Below are 18891 nucleotides of genomic sequence, written 5' to 3'. Positions count from 1 at the left end.
CTTTTCACTATGTCGCATGTGGAACTACATATGCTCTTACCAAAATATCTTCAGAATCATGACCATCACTGACTGACAGTCCATTTAACTGTTGTTGCAACTGTCCCATGGCCTGAGGCAGGTCTCGCGATGGAATAAACCAGTCCTGGTCTTCCTCATCCAGCATCTCCTGGAAGCAGCGGTCCAAGAATTCTTGCTCCTGCAGCTCCTCTTCCACCTAGCAAGCAAAGGAGAAGAGCTTAGACGTACTGCCCCAGTGGGGCTCACATCTTCCAGTTTTTTCTCTACCTCTTTCTTTCAGAGGTTGTTACTCTGCAGTTAAGAATGATCTCGTGGACTTCCCTGGTGGCGCAGTGGTTAAGAATCCACCTGCTAATTCAGGGGTCACGGGTTCGAGCCCTGGTCCGGGAAGATCCCACATGCCACGGAGCAACTAAGCCCGTGCGCCACAACTACTAAGCCTGTGGGCCACCATTACTGAAGCCCGCGCGCCTAGAGCCCATACTCCGCGACAAGAGAAGCCACCACAGTGAGAAGCCCGCACACCGCAACGAAGAGTAGCCCCCGCTCGCCGCAACTAGAGATAGCACATGCACAGCAACGAAGACCCAACGCAGCCAAAAATAAATATTAATTAATTAATTAATTTTAAAAAAAGAATGATCTTGTATGAGATCTACTAAGAATTATGATACTTCTAATGAGAGGCTAGAGAAAATATAATTTTTAATTTTTCAACCAAATTCCATCAAAAATAAGGCTGAGGAAATAGTCAAAATAGCAGAAATTCCAGGTATTCACAGACCTTCTAATATGTGATACAGATATTTTCTACTCATATGGCACTTACAGAAAATCATTTTAAAGCTTGAAGTTCTTTTCTCAATCTTGTTGAGAAGTGATTCTTCTTAAATTTCCCATCTTTCAGCTATGAAACGGGTACAGGAACTATGTAACTAGACCACTACCTGGTTAGTGGAGATTAAATCAAAACCAACTCCCAGCTTCTGGCCTACTTTTCTGGTATTGAGGCCCCTACATGAGAAAAAATACTTTCATAACCGTAGAAAGATATAAAGAACACTATTTTGCATACCAATAGAAAATGATGTCATCAATGTAGTATTCTTTCAAAACAAGAAGAAATAATATGAGTATTTACACAACTGCATATTTCTTTTTTTAATTAATTAATTTATATATATATTTTTATTTTTGGCTGCGTTGGGTCTTCATTGCTGCGTGCGGGCTTTCTCTAGTTGAGGTGAGTGGGGCTACTCTTCATTGTGAAGTGTGGGCTTCTCATTGCAGTGGCTCTCGTTGCGGAGCATGGACTCTAGGTACACGGGCTTCAGTAGTTGTGGCATGCGGGCTCAGTAGTTGTGGCTCACGGGCTCTAGAGTGCAGGTTCAGTAGTTGTGGCGCACGGGCTTAGTTGCTCTGCAGCATGAGGGATCTTCCCAGACTGGGGCTCAAACCTGTGTCCCCTGCACTGGAAGGTGGATTAGTAACCACTGTGCCGCCAGGGAAGTCCCCAACTGCATGTTTCTTAAACACTGTCTTAATCTAAAGCAATATATAGCTAGGATATTTTACACTTTTTTGCAGACACTGTTAACTCTTAATAAAGAGTATGCTTCACTCTGGAGATTAAGTGTGATTTTAACAGGCTTCCCGCTTCTTGTTTGGCCATCACTTTCCTGCAGGAAGCCTGGTGACAGATTCACAGTTCACTTGAGCCACCACCAGAGGGCTGGTCAAGCAAAAATAATCACCCAAGCCAGCCAATATAGTTAACCTCATGAAGTCAAAGGAAAAGTCACTGGTAGCAAGACTTAAACATATTATTCCAACATTACAATTAGCCACACTTTTCTTTTTTTAAATATCAAGTACTTAAAATAACAACTAGAAAATATTTCCAAGCTACAAGATTTAACATGACTGCTCAAGATGTGCCCTTCCTCTCCCCAAGAGTGTAACAACATGCTCCCTGGTATTAAATCTACCCTTATTCACAGGCACAACCCACGAAAATGGTTACCTGGGCCCAGAGGTGTGACAGGAAGCATGGCCTATGTACTATTCACACAGATCATACCACAATGGGCCACATGGGGTGGTAACTCCTGGCTGCCCCCCTAAACTTGTTTCCTTCTCCCCAAAGCACCAGGCTGTTCAGTTAAAATCACATTTCCTGTCTCTCATGCTGGATATGGCCATGTAACTATTAATCATGTAATGTCCCCAGAAGGGATGTGAGCATTTTGGCATCACTTGGTTAAAAAGAGATTTTTGCCTTGACATTTGACTCTCTGCCTTTCCTTGTGGCTTGACTTCCAGCTATCCTGCATCTGATAAAATGCCCTGGGCATGGCAGAGCAACATCATGGAGGGCACCGTGTAGTTGCAGAGTCACCTGTCTACCTGGAATGCTTACCTTGGGCTGTTAATGCCACAGACATATAAGACAATGAATTATTGCTGGATCTTTGTGGAAGCAGTCTAGCCTTCCCCACCTAATACACTCTCTATCTCAGACTTGCATTCTGCCAGTCTCTGAGTTCCTATGTGGGGCATGCCAAGCTGGCCTGTCTGCACACAGCTGCTGTTTCCCAGAAGTCTACACCAGAACACCATGGTATTCGATCCTCTTTTAATGAGCATGGAAGAAAAATTTCAATATCGTCCTCCAAGGTATCTTCAATCTGGTCTCAGCAGCTGAAGTTGCTTCTTGGTCAGCCCAGACCAGGCTTCTACATATTTTCACGTTGTTCTAAAGCCAATGAACCCATTTCTCTTGTAACAGACTGATGGTAAAATACTATAGCTGTTGAATTACACATCTCATTAGCCTTCCACTTCTTTACCTGTCTGTTGAAGTCCTCTTCATTCTCCATCCACATGTACTCTGCAAATGGGTTTTCCTTCTCATCATGCCCATTTAACCCCTGGTCCTCTTTGGATTTTATATTGGGTGATGTATTCGCCACACTGGATCCATTCATTATGATAGAACCTAAACAGGAGCAAAAGAAAGGATAAAATGATACAAGGATCAAGGAAATGAAAAGATTCTTCCAGATGCTTTTGAAGTTCTAAATCAAAGTTATTAACTATAGATGAATAGAAACTGCTAGTCTATAACTGTTACAAAACTAGCCATATCCTCTTACCAACTATACAGATGTACGGTGCTTTAAGAGTTAAAAGAAAAAAACATCTAGGCTCAGTTAGCCTTTCTAAGCAAGTGGGTTGGGGGCCGGGGGTGGGGGGTATTTTTTCAAGCCAAATTTCTGTAGGTTCTAGAACGTAACCAAGATCACACAGTTTCCTTACTAACATTTAACTAGGTAGAGAAAATGCATTCTTAATAAACACTGTAAACAATTGCCCCTTATTCTGATTCTTAAGCTGTGTTTTTCTTTAAAACATATTTCAAAAATAATACATGTTAATTGTATTGAAAAGCGAAAAGGAGAAAAGTTAAGGTCACCAGTTGTCTAACCATCTAGAGTTAAAAATGATTAACAATGTGGTGGATATAAGCTTCCTGACTTCCCCTACGTGTGTACATATACACACACCCATTCTCCAAGGATCCATTCGTACAGTAACAGCATGATGCGCCATCATTTGCTTTTTCTCATTTCTATGTTAATACAGCCACACTGTCATTTGGTGTATTTCCTGTATTTCTGTATTATAAAGGTTGGATGAACTTCTGGTGTTCATTTTTTCTAATGATTTCCTTAGGATAACTCCTAGAAATAGAACTGCTGTATAGGAAAGAACGTTTGTTTTTTTTAAGGCTCTTGATCTATTGCCATGCCGCCATAAGAATTTAAATTCCCACTGGTATTATGTAAATGCCTTCTCTGCACTCATGAGTATTATTATTTTTTAAACCATTGCCAATTTCATATAAGAAAACTTGCAAGTTATTGTTTACATTTACATTTCTTTGATTTTTACTGAGGCTAAGTATTTTGAGATAAGCTTACTAGCCATTTATATTTCTTATATTGTAATTTTTCTGCTAAAGTACTTCACCCATTTTTCTCTCAGGGTATATATATCATTTCCTTACCTTTTGTAAGAATTTTTATTACATTTGTCATCATTTTTATTTTTCATAAACTAATTTATAAATAAAAATTATTTTTCGCTTAATTTTTTGGTGGCAGTTTTTACTGGCTTTAATTTTTGTCTGCAGTTTGTGTGAGTGTCTGTCTATGGCTTTTCAAATACGTACGTATTTTTAAAAATTGTTTACTTTGGTTTCCAAATCCATTTTGATGTGTTCGCTATCATCTGAAATATGTCTTTTTTCTGTACTTTATTTAAATCTTAACGATTCTTTAAAAACCACTGCAAGTCTTTACTCACTCTATACCACCTCCCCTAAGTTCTTGTATGTAATGAGCATGGTGTTAATACTACTTAATTGTTCTGTTTCATATGTTTAATTTTTCTCTTTCCAATGATAAACTCCTGAAACACAAGATGTAGGTTTCTATATTTTGTAACCTACCTCAGTATTAGGAACTCCATATCTACTGTGGATCATCGTGTTTAGGCAACTTTCTCTTTCTAGCCTGTCTCCTTCCAGTCTCAATTCAATCCCCTCCCAACCATCCCTGGGGCATTTTTAAGTTTTAACAAATTATTTCCTCACTCATTTCTATCTTGGCAACACTCATGAAAAAGTCCTTCTCTGCTTCTGGGTACACTAAAAAAATTATTGCTTACTCCTCTTTAAAATTTTTGCAATTTTCTAACCTGTTATGAACATTAGAAAATCTCATCTTCTTAAAAGACAAAGTAGAATTGTGAAGAGTAATAAGAATAGATGGAAAAACAGCTCAGTGATAGCTCAAAAAGAATTTAAGACAGAACCCATTTAATTCACTGTTGGTTTAAATAGGGCACCTAGTATGAAATATATCAGTTTAACATATTTCAGATAGAGACAAAAGAAATCAATGATTATTCCAAATATTGCTCCAGAATAATAATTCCATAAGGCAATAAAAGGGAGGAAACCAGCTCTTGACTTTCACCACTTCCATTTGCAGCATAACAATGATAGAATCAAGTCTGCTCTAAATGCCAGGGCAACTGCATAAGTAGGTATTCCTAGTCAGAGACCTTTTTTTTTTTTTTTGGGCTGCGTTGGGTCTTCGTTGCCGTGCATGGGCTTTCTCTAGTTGCCGCAGGGGGGGGTTACTCTTCTTTGCGGTGCGTGGGCTTCTCATTGAGGTGGCTTCTCTTGTTGCAGAACACGGGCTCTAGGCGCACCAGCTTCAGTAGTTGCAGCATGCAGGCTCAGTAGTTGCGGCACGCAGGCCCTAGAGAGCATGGGCTTCAGTAGTGGTGGCGCGTGGGCTCAGTAGTTACAGCGTGTGGGCTCTAGGGCGCGTGGGCTTCAGTAGTTGTGGCGTGCGGGCTCAGCAGTTGTGGCGCACGGGCTTAGTTGCTCTGCAGCATGTGGGATCTTCCCAGACCAGGGATCAAACCTGTGTACCCTGCATTGGCAGGTGGATTCTTAACCACTGCGCCACCAGGGAAGTCCCAAATCAGAGACTCTTAAAGGTCTTGAACCTTGCTGGGTAGCAGATTACATTCAGTATATAGTATTTCCAAAGATTCATTTGGCAGTTGTTTACCACCAACACTGATTTCTCCCCACATTATGGAAATCACCCACAGAGAATCAGAGTTCAGTTTTCTGAAACATCTGCCTTTGCCCAAAAAATAAATCCTGAGTGCACATGACCATAAGGAAAAAGGGAAGACAGAGGAAGAAAGAACAGAATAACCCTGCTAATTCAAGACCAAGGCAGAGCACAGAGAACAAACTGCAGGATACACCTTCATGAGAAAGGGAATGGAAAATTACCACAAACGCAACATGGGGATTATCCAATTTAACACAAACACTTTAGAGAAGTTGAAAACACTGAGATATGAGACTGTCAATACTAGGAAAGTGGTTCTCTCCACAGTAGGTTATACAGTATTGATTCGTATTTTATACCATTCCACCTGTGTTTTCCACACAATTGGGAAGTTTGGTTTCTCTAAATAGCAGCAATCCAACAACTTAATTTGTGCAGTGTTTAACAATTTATAAAGCACTTTTATATCTATGCTGTAACTTAAGGCACATAATCTGTCCAACCTCACTTTTAAAAAACCACCCAGACAGTGCTAAAGTAAGACCAAAGAAGGTACTGGTTCAGGGGTTAAGCAAACTGGGTTGCTGGGTTAGTTCAATAACAACACTGGTTTGTGGGCCTTCTGGATGACAGTGAATTGGTGCTTAATGTGCCCCTCGACTTTAGAAGTGGGGTGGGAATGGGGAGATTTTGCTGGAGAATGGTAACTCCTAGGTAAGACACTTGGGGAATGCCTTCCAACTTGAGGAAGACACCAGGTAAGATACCACCATTGCCTGTAACTTCCCTGACTTTCCTGCTTCCGAAGTTGCATGTTAACATTCCCTTTCTGTTTCCAGCCCCTCTCCGGCTCACCATCCATCATGCATGCCCTCCAACAGCACAGTGTTTCTCTAATCATCTTATTTTGATTTTTTACGTTCATTATTTCACTTGATCCTCCCACACCAAGGCATATCATTGTGAAATTCTAGTGTAGTGGAGACAAAGAAAATACCCCCAAAGCTTCCAGAGATGGGGGGAAGTGCTTGGTTACATAAGCAGATCACAAATCAGAATAGCTGCTATGTTGTCAGCTACACTACGGAGAGGCGCATGTGAAAAGGAATTCAATCTTATTAACAACCATGTGCTTGAGTTTAGAAGTTCATCTTCCCCCAGTCAAGCCCTCAGATGAGACAGCCATTCCAGTTGACAGCTTGACTGTAACTTCATGAGAGACTCGGAGATAGAGGCACCCAGCTAAGCTGTTCCCAGATTCCTGACCCACAGGAACTGTGAGATAATAAATGTTTGTTGTTTTAACCTGCTAATCTTTGGGGTAAGTTGTTATATAATAATAAATAACTAACACAGGTATTCAATAAACACTGACAACTATCTCTGCCACATAGACCACCAGTTGCCACATCTTTCCACTTATCAAGAAGTCAAATGTGCAGTCTGAAGTAGGTCATTACTTGAGAAGTTCTTCAAGAATTAGACCTCAGCAGTACATAAAGGAGTTGGTGTCTGGTCTGTGTCTATACTGCATTATGAAATCTAAGAACTATTTGAAACTTCTTCCCCCTCTATCTCACTTTCCCTCTTACAGACACGGCAAACATGCTGAAAATGGAAAATAACGATTGTCATTTGGCTGAAGATGGGAAAGCATGTAGTCCTGTTCATAGTCAAAACAGGAGTGCTAAGCTCCTGCCAAGCATTTGATTTAGCACTTTACCATGGTCAAAGGTTTGTGTTTAAGATATTTGGCTTGAAACAGAGGCCTTGGGTCTCAGCCACAAAGAACGTCAGGGCTTTTAATGTATCTAGGATATTTCTAGAATACATACTTCATCAGTTCAACACTTTGAAGAACCACAACTTTCAGATACAACACGTTCACACCAAAAACTGACTATTTTTTTTAACCTAAATGAGATTTTTTCAGAAGCTATAAACCTAGATCGTGCCCAGGATAACAGTCTGACTGTCAAGAACACTTGGAACTTTTGACTCAATTACTGGGAAAAAGTCAATTGAGTAGCTGATATAAAAACTAGTCTCTACTATTCTGTTTCCTACAGTTTTGTTAACTTCATTCAGTCTGGTTAATACTGGTTAATAAAAATTAAACACTATGGACAACAATTTTACATTTTATTTTACTTCAAACATGCTGCCACTAGATTCAGGTTTTGTCTTTTCCCAGTTACATCTTAGCAACTCAGGTAATTAGATGCACTCACTCACTAATATCTGTGTGCCTATCTACCCCGGCACTGTGCTTGACTGCTGCTTTGACAGGGTACACAGTCCTTTCCCTGGTGGTATTTATATTCTCTCAGGAGAGAGACAAGCAAATAATTAAGAATAATTACTATTAAATTAAAAGGAGAAGTAAAAGGGAGTATGAGAAGACAACAGGAAGACCCAATCTAGTCCAGGAGTGGGGGATGGTTAGGAAAGGTTTCCCTGAACAAGCAACATTTAGACTGATACCTGAAGAACTTAAGTTAGCTAGCAATAGGGAGGAGAGGATAAAGCATGTGCAAAGACTCAGAGGCAGGAGGGAACTTTCAGGAACTACAAGAAGGTAGGTATGTATATAGTTGGAAGGTCAAAGGAGAACCAGAGGGAGAATTGCCAAGGAAGGGAAATGAGGTTGCAGAGGCAGATGGGGCCAGATCATGCAGGACATCAGAGGCCACATGAAGGATTTTAGATATCATCCTAAAATCAATGAAAGACATTAAAAAGTGTTCTCAGTAGCAGAGTGACATGACTCAATTCATATTTTGAGATCACTCAGGCTGCCACATGGAAAATGGATTGGAGAGACTGAGAGTGGATAATGGGAGACCGGTAAGGCAGCTAATGCACTAATCCAGATGAAGGAAAAAAAAAAAAAGAGGTAGCTACTTGGACTAAGATTATGGCAGTAAGAAGAGAGTAGGTAGATTCCAAAACTATTTTAGGTTGTTCTGGTGAGGAACTGGATGTGGGGAGACAGGGTGAGGAAATATCAAGGATAACTTTGGCACAAGCAACTGGGTGGGTGGTAATGTTACTCACTGAGCTAAGGAACTCTGTGGGAAGGGCAAATTTTTCTTGGGTGGTGATGGGGAGTCGAGGTATAAAGGGTGATGAGTTCTATTTTGGACACATTAAATGTGTAATGCCTCTGAAACACTCAAATGGTGACATAAGTAGGTTGTTTATATGCATCAGTAGGTGAGGTATGGCTAAATATAGAAATTTGGACTAGCTGTTTATAAATGGTAACAGAAGTCATGGGACTAGAAGATATTGCCTAGAGAAAAAGGGCAAAGTGAGATGAGAAGAGGGTCCAAGACCCAGGCCTGACAAGTGTGAACATTTTAAAAAGTCAGTTATAGGAGGAGATAATATAGAAAAGGAGACAGAGAAGGAAACCAGAAGAGTGTGCCATCACAGAAATCAAGGGAGGACAGAACCCCAGTGTAGTGAGTTGAATGGTAGCTCCCAAAAAGATATGTTCAGACCCTAATCCCTAGAACCTGTGAAGGCTACATTGTTTAGAATAGGGGTCTTTGCGGATGCAACTACATTAAGGACCTTGAGATAAGTAGATCATTCTCGACTATCCCAGTGGGCCCTAAATCCAATGATGTGTCCTTATAAGAGAAAAGCAGAGGGAGATTTGAGACAGAGAGAAGGTGGCAGTGTGACCAAGGAGGCAGAGATTGGAATGATGTGGCCACAAGCCAAGGAATGCCTATAGGCACCAGAAGTTGAAGAGGCAAAGAATAGATTCTCTCCGACAGCCTCCAGAGAGAGAGTCCAGCCCTCCCAACACCTTGGTTTTTGACTTCTGGCCTCCAGAACTGCAAGAGAATAAATTTATGTTGTTTTAAGCCACCAGTTTGTGGTAATCTGTTACAGTAGACACAGGGGACTGACACACCCAGTAAGGCAGGTGTGTTGAAGGCTGATGCAAGGTCAAAAGGAAAGCTGATGCAAGGTCAAAAGGAAGGCTGAAGAGTGTCCACAGAATTTAGGACCATGGAGGTCTCTGATGACCTTAATGAAAGCAGTATCCATAAAGAGAAATGAGGGAGAAAGTCAAATGGATGAGGTATGAATTGCAGTGACAGGAAGTATTAGATACTCTCCCAAGGAGGCCAGCTGCCAAGGAAAGGAATAGGAATGAACAGGAACTGGAGGGGTGAGAGGTCCCTGGAAACTTTAAAGACTGGACAGTCTAGAAAATGTTTAAATGTTCACAGGAAGAGTCTAGTAGAGACAGAGAGGCTACAAATAAAGGAGAAAGAAGGAATAACTGATAGTGTAGGCCATCGGAAGGTAGGAAGGGATACGTCCCTACATTATTTTATCCTTCCAAAACTCTTGAGAGGTAAATAGGCCATAGAAAAAACACTGAGTTCACTGAAACACTTGAAGGTTGAATTAACTGTGATCACACAATCAATAAATGGTGATGCAGGGAATTCAACACACATCTTCTCTGTCCTCCTTTCCTCCTTCCCTCCCTCCCACTTGCTGACTCTATTCCAGCCACATTATTTACTAACTCTTCCCTGAGGACACTGGCGTCTTTCCTCTGGGCCTTGCAGAGGTTATTCCCATGATCTGGAATGCTTTTCCCTCAGATGTCTGACTCATCTGCCTCGCTCTAGACTGTTCAAATTCCACCTTCCCAGTAAGACTTATCCTGTCTACCGTTTAAGCTGAAAGCCTTGCTTCTCTCTGCCCACAATCTCAACTCACCATATACTGCTTAATTTCCATAGCATTTATTCCTGGCGAACCTACCAGATAATGTACATGGGTTTCTGTTCTCCCCTCCAACTGGAAGATAGGCTGCACAGACTCAGGAATTTTGCCATTATTAAACCTAGTGGAGGCCCAGCAGAACTCTAGGGTCAGCCAGAACTGGGCACAATTATAACTCTTGTGATTTGATATTTCAGCGGTTTAGCTCAGAGCCAAGCCAGTTATTAAAGAGGATCTTTTCTGCTATTTTAGGCAGCATGGTAAATTTGAGGTAAACTTAAATTTTCAATAATTACAGAGCAGGTATGAACTCTTCCTTTGTTGCTCCAGACACATGAACCTGGATGCCAAATCCATCCTCTCTGGGTGGAGTGGGAATGTATGAAGATGACTGGCTTAAGTCTCAATTGAATAAAAAGATGCCCCGAAAGACATTTAAACATTTTCAAAAACTAAAATCATAAAGTGTGGTTCCTTATCACACATCAGGGATTCTCTAGCCTCCAGTGTGGCTGGAGTGGTGAGGGGACAGAGACACATCTAGAGAAGCCAGGGTGAGCCACCCCATCTCTCCCTCCTCTGGACCTTAGTTCCTCCTGATTGTCACTCCTTACACTCAAAACAGATTTCAGGAGTCAGCACGTGCAGCCATAATGTGTGCCTAATTCCACATCCCAGTCACTGGGACACAAAATTTTGGTGTCTTAAGTCTTGCTCCCACATCACCACTCACATATGTCAGTTCTTCCTCTACAGCTGAGTCAGTGAGTAAAGACACATAAACAGAAGCAGATTAACACGAACAAGATTTTATTGACATATATATATGTACATAAAGCTGGGAAAGAGAAGGGCCCATTGGGGCAAATGCATAGGGGGAGAGGAAGCATCTGAAAACAGCAGTGGGCATCCTGCCAGTTCCAAGTCTAGGGAAAACTGGCCAGGAGCTTGGGTGGCCAAGTTAACAGTCAAGCCAGGGATGGCACAGGGGATGATACAGCCAGCTCTCTTCCATTCTCCTAACTGGAACTTCTCAAGTCTGGTGTAGTTCTGAAGTGGGCTCATATGCTCCTCACCCTCCAGCACACACACACACACACACACACACACACACACACACACACACACACACACACACACTCTTGCACACCCCTGAGGTGTGGTCCTCTGGCTTGCTGTAGGAAGAGAGGAGGTTACGTTTCACTTCAAGGGGCTGAGCCGCTTTCCAGTGAGGCAAAGTCCATTCGTGGTTACACACAGTTTGCAGAATAAGATCTGCTCTTCATTTGTTGAGTTTCTTCATAGAAGAAAGGAATTCGCTGGTGGCTCCTACGAAGCCCTGGGCAGGTTATGCGGCTGCCAGACTCCTGTGAGCACAGGCACAGCTGCCCTGACCAAGGCCTCCAAACACAATGCTGGCTCGTCTAAGTCAGAGAGGTGCCCTGACTTGGGGGCCCCAGTGTTCTTCCTGAGAGTAGAGGTTCCTCTCTAAATATGGATGGTGTTAGCCCCCATGGCACCACCTGGGTTTTGGCTGGGGGGGCCCCAGGTGCTTTGTATGACTGTGGCACCAGAAGTGTATCCAGTCACAGCAGGTGTGGTGCTGTCCCCCATCGCCCACCCCATTCTCTGCACAGATGGGTTCCAAGTCTGATGGCAGTTATTGACACAGGGCCTCCCAGCACCTGTGAGATGTTGTTCCCTCCATCCGTACCACCTGTGTATTGGCCAGGTGGGCCCCAGCTGTAAGCGGGAATACCAGGTCCTCCAATCATGGGCATGATGTTCTTCCCTCCTATATGACCACCATCTGGATTGTGGGCAGGTGGGCCCCTTCTGTTTGGAAATAAGGTAGAACTAGAAGTGTGTTGAAACCCACGGGTGGTACCCACACTTGCAACTCCAACAGATGTGGTGTGCTCTGATGGAAGGTGGAAACTGACACGTCCCTTGACACAGATTTCTTCTCCTTGGTGATGGAGCTTTTAAATATAGATTTTCTACATCCAGATGGGCCCTGGGTGCAGTGAAGGAAAGTGGCCTCCAGTCGTGGGGATGGTATTATCCCCTGCCATCACCATACCACCAGTATTCAGCCCACGTAGGCCCCAGGTATTTGGATTTAAGGTGGAATCAGGTATGCTCCCAAATGCTGGGATGGTGCCTGCCCCTCCTACTGCAGCAGCCTTGCCGTGGTCAGGTAGATGGCAGGTTGTCTGGCCCGAAGTAGGAACAGAAGCGCTGCTGGGTGCCCCACTTAGTCCTGCCCCAAAGTTAAGTGGTCTGGATGCCTCTGAATGAGTGAGGCCTGGGGCTGACACACCGACCCCAAGGCTCCCACCAGCTGTAGGGGATGCAGGTCCCATGAACAGTAGGCCCAGCGTGGTGTCGGCAAAGAGCGAGCTACTGTCCCCAGTACTGGGCATGCTGGTGGCAACTCCAAAGCCAGTAGTAATGGATACAGCCCTGGGGAGAATGCCTGGGTTGTCGCCAAAGGCCGGCTGCGTGTTGCTGATAGTGGCGAATAGGGAAGCTGGCAAAGCTGACTGCATGATGCTGACTCGCGGTGGCTAGGCTGCAGGAGAGGTTAGGACTTTATCTTGTGCTAGGGCTACTGGGTTTCCCAACAGAAAATAATCGTTAGGCCTCTGCCCATCATTGGCCCCAAATGTGGCCTGAGATGGGAGACCTGGGTCCAAGAGAAGCTTGAAGTGTTGGTCTGTTGGCCGACGTTGCAGGTAAATGAGTCGAGGCATGGGCTGAGGCATTGCTACCACTGGGTGGTGTGTTCTCCGCAATAGGAACAGCCGTGTGAAATGGGTATTGGTTCTCCCTGGAGACAGGGGCAGACTGGAAAATGACAGCCTAAGAAGGAGGTGTGGTGTCCATAGCTTCGGTGTCAGAGGTGCTGCCTGCTGAAGCACCGATAACGGCCGAAGCCATAAGTGGGCTGGGGAAAACAGGAGCCAAAGCCGTAAACGGGGGGCTGGGGAAAACAGGAGCACCAGGGAGAGAGGCTCTCTGCTGCCCGTAAGAGGTCCCAAATATGGGCTGAGGGTTGGTTTGGGGGCCAAAGGGATGGTTAAAAATTGAGGTGGCGCAGGGAACCATCGGCACAGGTGAGGTGATGGACACTGGTACCCCTGCAGGGTGCCTCTGCTCCACCCTGAAACCTGGGGGAGACCTAAAAATGACAGCTTGGGAAGGGGCAGTAGTGTCCATGTCAGTGACATCAGGATCTACAGTACGCTGGAAGGTCAAACTTCCAGATGCCGTGACCATGGTGGAAGGGATTGCCATAGAAGTCATGGGCTGCCCAGTTAAAACAGGGGGATTGGGCTTCCCTGATGCCACAGTGGTTGAGAGTCTGCCTGCCAATGCAGGGGACACGGGTTCGAGCCCTGGTCTGGGAAGATCCCACATGCCGCGGAGCAACTAGGCCCGTGAGCCACAACTGCTGAGCCTGCACGTCTGGAGCCTGTGCTCTGCAACAAGAGAGGCCGCGATAGTGAGAGGCCCGCACACCGCGATGAAGAGTGGCCCCCGCTTGCCGCAACTAGAGAAGGCCCTCGCACAGAAACGAAGACCCAACACAGCCAAAAATAAAAACAAAACAAACAAACAAAAAAAACCAGGGGGATTGATGGTATGGACTGGGAGAGGAGTAGGTAAGTAGTAAAGGAGGGGTAGAATCTACAAAAATGGGTGTTGGGGGTTCCTCTTCATGGGACGGTGGCTGGACCTTCCTTATATTATTCAGGATCTTGTTCCACTGACACTCAACGTTCTTCTCCAAGGTGCCTGGGTTTTTGGCAAGAGCTAAGCACGGAAGCTAAGGAGGAGGGGGCCACTCACCTCGATCCCTTGTCAGTGGCAGGGGCGACCTCAGCCCTGGCGGGGGTGACCTCAGCCCCAGCGGCAGCAGAAAAAGCGGCAGGGGAATCTTCCGCTTGCAGGGCCTACTGCTGGTAGACACCAGAGAAGGGGACCTTCTTGATGGGATGTCTGAAGATTTTTCACGCTGCAGCTCCTTCCCAGACATCAGTGAGCCCGGTGGGTTGGGCCGGCGGTCTTCACCCAGCACTTCTTTTGTTGGCCTCTGCAGCAGCAGGGAGCAGCATGTGGTTGGGGCAGAGAACACCATGGCATGGGATTCAGGCTTCCAAGGAGGCAGGACATCTCCAGGATCTCCATCTGAGCAGATGACATGGCTTTCTGAGGAGGAGCTCACTGGAGACTTCTGGGCGTTCTCACTCCAGTTGTCTTCTGGGTGCTCGGGAAGGAGGTGCAGAGGCTCAGGATCGCACTCGAGGGAAGTGAGGACTCCACTGGTCTCCTGGGGCCTAGATGTCAATGGTGTATCCCCATTGCTACGGTGGCCCCTCTTCCGATCGTCCTCTCCTTCGGTCTCTGTGTGATCCTCCATCTTTGCCATGCCTCTTTGGGGCTCTTCTTGGACCTTCACCTCACTCTCCTTTGGGCAAGGAAGTGGGAGGTGACTGGATGGTACCTAACCATCTGGATGGCTTCCTAACCTTGACTACCTGCTCAGGTGGTGAATGCAGGAGGGTAAATTTGCGCCCCAGTGGAGGAATCTTGATGGCTGAGTGGCCGAACCTGATGGAATCACGAGCAGACAGCACGGGCTTCTTGGGCGAGTCCCTCCAGTTCACCAGGGGAATCATCCCCAGATGGGAGTACCTGGCCTGCTGGATGGGATACTGCCTTTTTGGCGCGATGTAAAAGCCAGACGATAAAGGCACTCGGTCCTGGTGGGACAGCCTGCGACCAGGGCAGAAGGCAGGCGCTGGAGCAGCGGGGCGGTCCCGGTCAGATATGGCAGCCTCCTGGGAGGGCAAAACCAGCGGGTGACAGCCCACCAGGGCCCGCAGCGGGGCCAGCGGCGGTGGAGCCAGGTACGAAATTTACAAAGTAAACTGCCCATGTAGAAGCGGTTGTGCGCCAAGCAATCCGAGAATAGAGTGTGAAACTGGGAGAGTTTCTCCCTAGCTTCTAACTTCTCTTGAGGTCTAGCACGTACTGGACGCTGGAAGGCTCAGCCTGGCCCTTGTGACATGTCCATTTTACCTGTCACAGAGAAAGGGCGGGCGGTGCGGGGGGTGTAGTAGGGGCGCACGCAAGCCCAGCCTGTGGAGAAACCCAGCCCAAGGGCAAAGGGCGGGGCCCCAGAGCCCAACCCCTTCTGGACTTCCTAGCGGCTGGGACTTCTCGCTGTGGGTGGCAGGTGTTTGGTACCGGATGGGCCACCATGCGGAGACTGTTCAGGACTGTGGAAGCCTTCTCCTCCAGAGCTCACCCTGCCTGGGCACCGGCTCTGCAGGCCCCTCAGCGCCTGGGTATGTATCGGCCAGCCCTTCCCCCCAACGGGGCCCAGAGGCCAGAGCCTGTTCAGAGCTGAGTGCAGGAGCCGCCCAGATCTTGCCAGGGTGTGGTCCACCTCCTCTGGGGACCCCCCCAGCTTCGCGAGGCCTGGAGACAGGAGCGCCTTCTCCAGGGCTGCTCAGCTGCCAGCATCACCATGAGCCAGGCGGCGAAGGTTTCTGAGCAGGGGATACAGAGCCTTGACCTGACTGGATGCTGCACCCCACGATGTCCCTTCCTGGCAGATAGGTTCTTTCTTCACTTCTTTTTCGAAATTTGGTAAAACATTTAAACCTTCGACTGTTCTTCAGCGTATACAGATGGTAGTGGCTTAGCCAGGATTTGAACCAAGCCTGTGTGACTCCAGAGCTCGTGCTCTGGACTGTGGTGCCTCCTTATCATATATGCTTCATCTGTTACTTCTTTTTTTTTTCTTGTAGTCCTTATGGTACTTAGCCCTAAGTGCCATACCTGTAATGAACACATACACTGCCCTGTAGGAGGTCTTCTTTTGTTCAACTCATGAACTGGTCATCCACCTCACTGGGTTCTAGTCTCAGAAGATACAGGTCAGGGACCACCAGTTGTCAGCATAACACCATCCCACCTTTTTTTTTTTTTTTTTTTTTTTTGATGAAAAGAGCAATTATTTAATGCTTACATAGTAGAGATGTCTGAATGCATAACATACAGTTACCAGTAGGCAGTAACATGGAAATTACAAAAAAAATTAAAAATTAAAAAAGAAGATTGACCTATATAAACCTAAGTGTAAGGATGGACTTTATTTTTTTTTTTAAGTCTTTTAAGGACGAATTACAAAGTAAAAGCAGATCACTATGTAGAAACCTAGTGAATACATTTTGTGCATGAAAGCTTTATCAAAGTCATTCATTTAACAATTTCACCCCCTTCACAACGGTATCAGTTATAATGCTCTTCTTCATAAGGTTATTATACCTTTATTTCAAACTATATTACATGTTATTTCCTCAAGATAAACTTTTAAACACCTAATTTTTAGCTCCTAAGAATGGCACCTCTGAAAGGGGCAATTCCCACTCAGTCTCTGGTGGCATTATTCCAAACTCATTTCTTTCACCAATCAAAAAAGCTTTCAAAATGTTCACTTTTAACATGAAATCTTTCCAGCAAAAACTGTGGCCACATTTTGTTTTCTAATGACTACATATAAAGATGGGTAGCAGCAAGAAAAGAAAGATGGAAATTAAAAGGCAGCCATTTAAATAAATGGATCAACTGTACAGAAGAGATATTTGGCTCATGGCAATTTAAAATATTGGCAACTGGGGTAAATTAATAGGCAGATGCTTGAGTCATATATGAATCTGTGAAGAGAATGAAGCTGGCCCAGTATGACCAAGTAGGATAATCATTATCACCGCACTTCATTCTTTGCAACAAATACTCTAAGCCAACAGGAAATATGAGTTATATTTAGAATCCCAATTAGAACATGCTAACCACTTTTCTTTCAACAATTTTCTGGGTTTAGTACAGTCATTTGCTTTACTTATACTGTCTTATGAGTCCTTTCTTACCAATCTAAGTGTATGACAACTGTAAAATACTTTAAATGACAAGGCTTTTCCAAGGTATATTTGAAAATGGCGGTATGAAAAGAATATTCATTTGTTTTGTCTAGAAGGAAGCAACATCCCACATTTCTAATTGAGGCTTGCAGCCCAGATTTTCCCTTTGGTCTAGTTTGAAGGATCCAGATATGTAAAGATTATATTCTAGATAAATCATGGGCTATCCTGAAAGAAATTCACCAGTGAATTACTCCATATGGATTAGAAGCCAGTTTTTCTGGCCTTCCTGGAGTATATCCAGTAAGGCATCTCATTCACGTCTAGAAAGCAAATATATCGTTTATTGCAACTTCATCGTAGAGCGATGTATTGGTTTAAACTACAATCAACACAATTTGGTCATTGTGAGTATGCCAGCTGGGTCCACTCTTTACTACACATATGTAACTCTAGAGATTCTTATGCCCAAGAGAGGAGACATACTCTTGGGTGTCTAGGACAAGGGAAACGTGTTGTTATTCAGGAGCTGGAAGCTTCAGCATGACAGGAAAGAACTGAAAAATCCTGGTCTGCACATCACTTTACCTTGTTTGAATCTTGTTTCTTTGGCTTGCTTCATTGGAGTGTTTTCTCTCTCCTGCGGCTGACATTGTGTGTTATGTATCAGGCATGTGACATGTAGAAGTTTTAGAACCCAGAATCATATAGATCAGTAAAAATTTATTTATATATTTTAGTTTAAAATCTATTTAAATTAACACTGGGCATAATTCATATATTACAAAATTAGTTTGACCCTCTGCTCATGAGATTCTTTTAATGGTATGTCAAAGCAAATCTGGACTTCCATCCCCAATAATCTTTGAGATTGGAGGACACAAAACGTTTTGCTCAGACCTAAATTCTGTCTGAAAAAAAGAGGTAAATACTATAAGCCCTTTCTAACCTCGCCAGGAGCAGAAATGATTTACAGCTGTGGCATTTAACCATAATTTCTTGATCTCATTTGAGAAGAGTTCAGTAAGAAACAATCTCTTGATTTTTGTTTTGTTTGTTCCCTGTTTTCTTGTCTTGCTTACCAGCAATCCCTTGTAATTCATGAGTTAGTATGGCAGCAGGCTGAGTGCTCCCTGGAGCTCATTAAATGAACTTTTTTTCCTAAAATGACTTTTGTCTCCTTGTTTTCAGCCCCTCTTCTTTCCTCTGCCCTTTACTATAACCAGAGCTCAGCAAAAGCTGACTGGCTTTGTGCAGACCCTACTTAGGGTAGTCTTTTCTTTATTATTTTATTCATTGCTCCTCCATTTCATTGTTTGCCTTCTTGAAATGTGTTGAAATCTTTCCGTGGTTGATGACTTCCACAATCTCTTGGCTTTTATTGGTTTATTAATTTTGGTATTTCTACACTTTTATTTAAATATGGTTTTAGGAGGAACAGAAAGTAAATATGTTTCCTAGTCTACCATCTTGAGCTGAAAATCCCTGTGGATTTTAGCATCCAATGTTCCCATGGA

The 18891-nt window shown here is 44.3% G+C and overlaps 2 protein-coding genes across 4 annotated transcripts in view; both read right to left on the bottom strand.

Annotated features, from left to right (window-relative positions):
* Nucleotides 1-18891, bottom strand: part of PAIP2B (poly(A) binding protein interacting protein 2B) — a 51185-nt gene that overhangs the window by 6608 nt on the left and 25686 nt on the right. For all 3 annotated transcript variants that reach the window (XM_082426128.1, XM_082426126.1, XM_082426127.1), the window contains exons 2-3: nucleotides 2871-3019; nucleotides 41-217 (exon numbers count right to left, since the gene is read on the bottom strand). In XM_082426128.1, the coding sequence (XP_082282254.1) occupies nucleotides 41-217; nucleotides 2871-3008 (315 nt within the window). In that variant the 5' untranslated portion in view covers nucleotides 3009-3019. The remainder of the gene's footprint in view (nucleotides 1-40; nucleotides 218-2870; nucleotides 3020-18891) is intronic.
* Nucleotides 14272-15710, bottom strand: LOC309643497 (nuclear pore-associated protein 1-like; the record flags this gene model as incomplete). Its single annotated transcript, XM_082426216.1, has 3 exons — nucleotides 14272-14913; nucleotides 14975-15286; nucleotides 15696-15710. The coding sequence occupies 3 exons, from the start codon at nucleotides 15708-15710 to the stop codon at nucleotides 14272-14274; spliced, it is 969 nt and encodes a 322-aa protein (XP_082282342.1).

Source organism: Balaenoptera physalus, assembly GCF_965194825.1.
Source record: "Balaenoptera physalus genome assembly, chromosome: 15".
In the NCBI taxonomy this organism is placed as follows: domain Eukaryota; kingdom Metazoa; phylum Chordata; class Mammalia; order Artiodactyla; family Balaenopteridae; genus Balaenoptera; species Balaenoptera physalus.
This window is presented reverse-complemented; position numbering and strand designations above follow the sequence as displayed.